The sequence below is a fragment of the Melanerpes formicivorus genome, unplaced genomic scaffold, assembly GCF_026170545.1.
Source record: "Melanerpes formicivorus ecotype bairdi unplaced genomic scaffold, bMelFor1.0.p_v2 SCAF_12, whole genome shotgun sequence".
Lineage (NCBI taxonomy): Eukaryota > Metazoa > Chordata > Aves > Piciformes > Picidae > Melanerpes > Melanerpes formicivorus.
In genome coordinates, this window is record NW_027142364.1 from 1,801,152 (window position 1) to 1,808,505 (window position 7,354).

General features: G+C 44.3%; 1 protein-coding gene across 2 annotated transcripts; it reads left to right on the forward strand.

The window, feature by feature from the left end:
* The first annotated feature begins 550 nt into the window (after window positions 1–550).
* TM4SF18 (transmembrane 4 L six family member 18) lies at window positions 551–7,265 on the forward strand. Of its 2 annotated transcripts, XM_068144939.1 has the most exons (6): window positions 551–641; window positions 2,565–2,773; window positions 3,952–4,041; window positions 4,718–4,860; window positions 5,536–5,716; window positions 6,918–7,265. In XM_068144939.1, the coding sequence occupies exons 2-6, from the start codon at window positions 2,597–2,599 to the stop codon at window positions 6,930–6,932; spliced, it is 606 nt and encodes a 201-aa protein (XP_068001040.1). In that variant the 5' UTR covers window positions 551–641; window positions 2,565–2,596; the 3' UTR covers window positions 6,933–7,265. The 2 variants fall into 2 exon arrangements, with proteins under 2 accessions (XP_068001040.1, XP_068001039.1); XM_068144938.1 differs by lacking the exon at window positions 551–641 and having other exon boundaries at window positions 2,320–2,773.
* The last annotated feature ends 89 nt before the right edge of the window (window positions 7,266–7,354 follow it).

Below are 7,354 nucleotides of genomic sequence, written 5' to 3' on the forward strand. Positions count from 1 at the left end.
TCCCCAGCATCAGAAGGACTGATGACTGTTGGAATGAGTCCAGAGGAGGGTCACAAAGATGATCCAAGGGCTGGAGCACCTCTGCTATGAGAATGGGCTGAGGAAACTGGGGTTGTTCAGCTTGGAGGAGACTTTAGAGCTGCCTTCCCATACCTGAAGGGATCCTTACAGGAAAGCTGGAGAGGGACTTTCCATAAGGGTGTCTAGAGGCAGGACAATGGGGAATGGTTTGAAGCTGAGGGAGAGTAGGTTTAGACTGGACCTTAGGAAGAAGTTCTTCAGTATGAGGGTGGTGAGACTCTGCCCAGAGAGGCTGTGGATGCCTCCTCCGTGGGAGAGTTTAAGGCCAGATTAGATGAGGCCTTGAGCAGCCAAGTGTAATTGAGAGGCATCCCTGCCCATGGCAGGGAGGTTGGAGTAGATGATCTCTAAGGTCTCTTCTGACCCAGGCCATTCTGTGATTAAGTCAGTGTTCTGGGAGCTGGATCAGTTATATCCTGGAGAAGCGGTTGGTTTATGTTATACTTATTTCAGTTAGCAGAGATGTCACTCATCCAGAGCAAACCTGAGGCTTCAGTAAAGGGCTTGGCATCAACTCCCAGATGTTGGCACCGAGAAGAGAGCAGTTGTTGCAACACTTGGTAAGTAAGGCATTTGAGAAACTGTTTGCCAGGTTTGCTTAATACTTAGTATAAGATGGTTGCTTTCTGTTGTGGCAGTGTAGTGTGCCAGCAAAAGTAAAGAGAAGAAAAAGCACAGCTTGAGCTGGTATTTGCAGAGCTCAGTTTAAATACAAACCAAGTCATGATGCAGACTGCTGTACTGCAGAATGGATGTTGTTCCAGGTGTCACCTTCCAAGTAGGTTTCTTCTAATCAGAACAAATTACTATGGGGACTAGCAGCAAATCTGACAATAAACTCAGCTGAATGCTAATCATTTTGGCCATTGCTTTTAGAAAAGAAGTATTTCAGCCTTTTATGTGATCTCTGAATTTTGTAATAGAAAATAAGCCCTGGAGATGGTTTGTGCCTGTTTCCTCTGGTCTTTACTGTGGATAATCTGAGTTCTGTCCATGCCCATGAGCCTCCAAAGGGAGTTTTGTCACTAATTTCAGCTAGAGGAAGGCCTGAAAAAAAAGTTTCCATAGTGACTAGGGAGCAAAACAGAAAATATGGGAAGAGCTTCACAGTAAAGTCTGAGGACTTCAAAATGAAACCTCTTAGGAAAAAGAAAAAAAAAGAAAGGGAGAGGGGAATGAAAGAGTGGAGAGCAGAGAACAGATAGAAAAAAGGAGGTAATGCATATGTACCACCAGGCCCATTTCCTTAGGTGATCTCATTTGAAGCAATAGGAAAGAATTAGTTACAACAAGCAGCCTTTATGAGAACATGGGAGAAGCCTCACACATGCAGAGCCTAAAACAGCTCATGAGGAAACAGAAAGAAAACCTACCATGACATCATTGGTTCTAAAATCAGCCTTGCCTTTGCTAGAGCCCAAATTGGTTTTGTTCTCTTACTGTGACCTTCCCACTGAGCAAACCCTATTCTTGAATTACTTTTCTGATGATTCACATCAGGGGCATAGAAGGAAGGCTTGGGTCATGCTCTGAGCATTCACATAGCCCCAGCTCTGTGTTACCAGGATGATGTCTAGTTGCTTAGGGCTTAGGGAATGATGACACAGGAAAATGGAGAAACTGCCTGCCTTTGGCTTTGCACAGTGCAAAACAGCAGGCATTTCAAAACACAGCCAGACCTTTTGTTCTGCACAAGAAGGCATGTGTATTTAGGTCAGATCTGCAGCTATGCATGCTCAGCTCTAAGCACAGCATAAAGCTGCTGGAGAAATAGCAGAATTTAATTCATAAAACAGTTCAGCTTCATAATGCTGCAGAAAACAGTAATTAATGACAGTGTGACGAGAATCCTGCCTGGCCACTTCTAACCAGTGCCATTTGGGCTTCTGTACTCTCTGCAAGGTGGCTGAGACTCAACTTAGTGTTTTTATGAGGCTGCCCTAAGATAGCAGCAAGTGTTGGCTCACCCTTAACGGCCTTATCTGCCAAGCTCTGGCACATTGATTCCTCTGTAACGTGCGGCGGCGTGTGGCCTTCTGTACAGGGACTGGACACATTTGTCATTTGACAGCCCCTTTCCCCATGTAAGGAAGGGAAAATGCTGAGCTGCAGGAAGGCTGAGCATCCTGCCTCATGTCAGAGTATCTGCATCACGGTCGGTGTGCTCGGGAGGAGTGCACTTCTGAGCAGTTGCTAGGAAGTGAGATTTCTGAAGTTCCTTCCTGAGTCTGGCTCCTAGACATATTTCATTTGGAAGATCACAGAGGAGGATCTTTTGGAAGGGAAACTGCTACTTAAAGACATATGCTTAGAGTGGCCAATCAGTTTAGACAGCAATATTCTTCTGTTGTTCTGCTGTGAAGCACTTCCCTGTCTCTGGAATCGTCTGGCAGTCACCTGCTTCCCGTGGATATGAAATGACCGAACCAAAATGAGGAGGGCAAATGCTTTTCATGTTTAAAACCTTTCTGATCTTTTCCTAGCTTGGAAGAGCAAAACTAACGTTTCTAGAGGGATGGCTTTAGAAACATGTGGAAGCTGTTTGAGTTGCCTGCTGATACCTCTTGCACTTTGGAGTATTGTTGTTAACATCCTTTTATACTTCCCTAATGGGAAGGCTTCCCATGCTGCCAGTTACCAGCTGCCCAACTACGTGTGGTATTTTGAAGGGATCTGTTTCTCAGGCGTGATGGTAAGTGCTGATTCCGTGGATGTTTGATGAATTGTTTCTCCTGCGAGCCGTGTTGGGCTGCCGAGCAGCTATGGAGTTGTGCTTGTAAAGGGAATGTGGATTCCTTTGGCACAAACACTGCAGGCAGGAAAACTTGCCCAAACTGCAAACATTTGTGAATATCCTGAATGACATGCTCTGCATACTGATTCCATGTCAGTGCTTTGTTTTGGTTGGTTTTTTCTTCAGGGTTGATTGTTTCTTTTCTACTGACTTTTTGTTTAGGTGTAATTTACGTCTGTATTACAGAGGCAGGTATTATGTTGATTTAATCCCCTGTGGAGGTTGAATTAGAGCTCTATAACCAAAACAAAATGAAACAAAACCTAAACCAGCTTCTCATGACTGTCCAGATGTACTTAAGAGCTGTATGCAGTCCAGTCTTTAGAGGACTACATACAGTTCACAGTGCCTAGTGCCACTGTTAGGCTAACTGCAGCAGGTATCTGTCTGTGATTGGTGTAGCAGGATTTTTCTCCACGACCCTTGCAATGGGTTCCTCTGCAATGAAACTCAGAACTGCCCGCTGCTTGTACTGTTTGCTGTGTTCACAAAGAACTGTAGCCTCAGGAGCAGAAAGCAGGTATATAGTAAAAGTGCATGCACACAATCAGCACTTAAAAGTAATAAGCAGGGTGTTTTTATGAAGGTGCTGAACTGGAAGACTTATTAAAACAGGACCCACTTGTTTGAAATAGTGTAAGAAAAACCTTATCTTGTCTAGCAGAGGAAAAACACATCAAGCAGGGAGTATGAACAAAAAAGCACAGCTGAGAATTTGGGGACAGGGCAGCAGGATGTGAGAGGGTAGTGCTGTGATTCAAAAACATTCCCTTTTCATGTTTCAAAGATATTCAAAGTGAGGGCTCTGGGCAAGCTGATCTAGTTTGAGGATGTCCCTGCTTACTGCAGGGGGGGTTGGACTAGATGACCTTTAGATGTCCCTTCCAACCCAAACCATTACATGATTATATGCTTCTATAATGAGAAGAGCCCAGTTCTTGAGTAACTGTGCTTTCCTTTTGAGCAGCTTCAACATCTCAGCAGAGCATAACATATGCAGTCCCTGCCTTTAGGTGAAGAAATCTTTGGCTTAGTATCTTCATCCATTTCATTGACCTTGTAACATCCCCTTACAGATCCTTTTGTTGGCAGTAATTCTAATAACACTGGAGGGTAACCTGTTCTATCGGTGCTGCCAGAGCGAGAGCTGCAACAAAACCTACAGGGTGAGTCTGTGCTTTGTTTTTGTGCATCTCCAGATTTGCTCTGAGTGCCTTCCTGCTCCTGTGTTTCTAGCACATCCTTCTGTCCTTTCCCTGCTCTGCTTCCGCTTCCTTTCACAGAGAAGTATTCTAAGTAGGGTTGAGAGGTCCCGGAAAGTGTGGCTCCTTCCTTCTGATGCACAAGCAGGATGAAAGACAAATTAAACAAGAACAAAACAAACAAATTAGTGCCAAATAAATGAAGAATGTAGAAGCCTGAGAGTTTCAGTGAAGTGCCCCAGCTAAAGCATTTCATCCCCTTGCTTGTATTATTTGGAGGGTTTTGGAGTAATAACTCAATATATGCTATCTGGCACTCAAAAAAGTTTAACACCTGGTTGTGTTCCTCTAGCAGTTGGAGAAACAATTTTGCAGGAGTGCAGGTTTGAAGGGGAAAAAATCCTCAAATGATATTTAACTGAGAGCTGGGAAACTTCCTTAAACTCTGTTTTAATCTATATTTTTGTATATAGATTTGTATGCTTACTATTCTTTATCTGGGATTTGTCTTTCTGAATTTTGAGGTGAAATTTTACAGGTGAAATTTAACCTCAAGGAAGCAGCTTGGCAGGTTGAATGACTGCATTTGCTGTGCACACTGTGCCCATAAAGTAATACTTTTTTTCTCTCTTTACTTCAGAGCTTTATTTCAATTGTGCTAGCCCTGCTTGGAGTTGCTTTCTCTGGATACAGTTGCATCATTTTTACCTTGGGGTTGATCCAAGGCCCCTTTTGCAATTCATCAAGTGGATGGGATTATATCTTCAAAGACACTGCTGGAGGGTAAGAAGCCTAGAATGGTTGTGTCTTTCTAATACCTGGGTGTCAGGGAAGCTAAGGAAGCAGATGTGTTTGAGGAAGATGTGTCTTTTCTCTCAGCTGTGTTTGACAGACCTGTGCAGGACTTATGTTGGTGTAATGAAAGACCAGAGTCTGGCTCCTTAACTTGAAGCATATAAAGCCCAGTATGATTTTTCCATATTTTATAGGTAAACTTTTGCTGTGAGGACAGGCTGAGGGAGCTGGGGTTGTGCAGCCTAGAGAAGACTCCAGGGGGACCTCAGAGCTGCCTTCCAATACCTGAAGGGATCCTACAGGAAGGCTGGAGAGAGACTTTTCATAAGGGTGTCTAGAGACGGGACAAGAGGGAATGGTTTGAAGCTGAGGGAGAGTAGGTTTAGACTGGATCTTAGGAAGAAGTTCTTCAGTGTGAGGGTGGTGAGACTCTGGAATAGGTCGTCCAGGGAGGCTGTGGATGCCTCCTTCCTGGGGGCGTTCAAGACTAGGTTGGATGAGGCCTTGAGCAACCAAGGGTAATTGAGAGGCATCCCTGTCCACAGCAGGGAGGTTGGAGTAGATGATCTCTAAGGTCCCTTCCAGCCTAAGCCAGTCTGTGATGATGATGATAAAGATGATGTGCCACATTTAATGACTTTCACACTGCTGTTTCTCTAATAGGTACCTCACAGATTATCCTTCTTGGTCTCGGTGCACGGAACCTCCTAACATAGTGGAGTGGAACATCATTTTACTCTCTGTTCTGATAGCACTTAGTGGACTGGAGTTGATTATCTGTTTTCTCAAAGTGGCTGCTGAGCTGAAACGGACACTCTGTGGCACCTATTCTGTTTTTGTCCAGGTAACAAAATATTTGAGGTAATTTCTTCAGCATCTCCAAGTCAGTTTAGCTCCAGCAGTTTCTCTCAGTTAAGGGCTTACCCTTTGGGTTTATGCATTCTCTGTGCTGCTGCATTTCTAGATAAAAATGTCAGAGGATGTGTAGTGATAATTAAATCCATTGTGTTTAATTCATCCCCTAATTCCTTGTGCTATACAGGGATTGGTGACTGCTCACTCTGACTTTTAAGGCTAGGATTGAGAAGAAAAAAATGTGGCAGAGGTTGCTGAGCACCTTTCTTCCTGCATTCAATTTAGAGTCATTCTTAACAGTGTGTGCTTGACAGCAAACAGAAGAAGATGCCAGAGGTAATAGGCAGCAGTTGTGGTCTAGGCATCAGTGTTTGCTATATTTGCAGTAGCTTATTGAAAAAATAACTGAGAGGGCTCTGCTTTGGACAAAAGAAGCAGTTGGAACCCCAGAGCTGAAGTGACAGATGCTGCTAAGCTGCACACTGTAGTGAAGTGGTGTGGTTTAGTGAGGCATTCAGTTTCCCTAGTTTTGGAGGTAGGGTGAAATTAGACATGCTGATCCCTCCCTTTCCATCTGCACTGGGATCAAGAAGCCCTCAGGGGTTTTATGTAGCCAGCAGTCTCAGAGATGACAGTACACTCAAGAAAGATTTCTAGTCAGAAGAAGCAGCCACCCTCAGAGCATTCCTGCACACCCACACGTATGTGTGTAAGGCAAGGTGTGTCCACCTGCATACACAGCAGGGATAGCTCTGCCACGGAGGGCAGGGAGGACAGAGCAGGCAGGGTGGCAGTGCCTCTGCAGCATCAAGTTGCCTGATCAGCACTGGTCAGCCAGGGCAGGGGAATTGCAGGTCCCATGGAGAGCCTTGGGCAAGAAGACAATGGGAGGGCTTCTTGTAGGAATTTACTGGAAGAGAACCTAAGATAAGGTCAAGGCCTGGGGCAATTTTTCAAAACATTCTGCTTGCCAATGAGTGTCTCATCAGCCTGGGACCCAGCCCAGCTTCTAGTGAAGTCAAAAAGCAATACTGTCAGCTTGTTCCTGGGTGCAAAACAGGCTCACCTCTGGAGCTCTAAGCATGTCAGATTTAGATTGGATGTGGACGTTGAACAAACAACTTCCATTGATAAAACCAACTTGAACTGATAAAAAGAGGGCAACTACTTCCTTTCTTTTTTATTTGCAGGCCAATGTTCTTTGAAAATGGCAAGAAAAATCTCCACTGCTTCTCCTCCACCCCCCAGAAAGAGAGAAATACCTTCTCCAACGTTTCTGATAGTAGATTTGGGTGCTGCAAAGACCAATGTAACCATGTCTTAAATCTCTGTCTCTCAAGCCTCTCTGTTTTGGATGAAGTTATTTGAACTGTTTGACATCTACCTTTCCCCAGTTGCTTTCTGCCATTCTGGTTGTCCTTGGCAATGACTTTTCTTTTTACCCTCCAGCTTGCTCTGACAATAGGGAGGTTTGATGGCCATGGAACTGCTTTTGTATTGAAATCACCCTTTTGTGGAATAAACTGCTGTAAAACTTCTATTGAACTACTTCTATACTCCCTTCTTTTTGTTTAGAAGAGAGGTGTGTTTGTTGTTCCCAACAGGCCTGGATCAAAGGCCAGTATGT

Bases quoted from the DNA above. Each gene is read 5' to 3' on its own strand.
- TM4SF18 (XM_068144939.1), top strand. From the start codon at position 2,597: ATGGCTTTAGAAACATGTGGAAGCTGTTTGAGTTGCCTGCTGATACCT. The intron at 2,774-3,951 runs GTAAGTGCTGAT...ATCCCCTTACAG, and splicing joins TCTGTTTCTCAGGCGTGATG to ATCCTTTTGTTGGCAGTAAT. The intron at 4,042-4,717 runs GTGAGTCTGTGC...TCTTTACTTCAG, and splicing joins GCTGCAACAAAACCTACAGG to AGCTTTATTTCAATTGTGCT.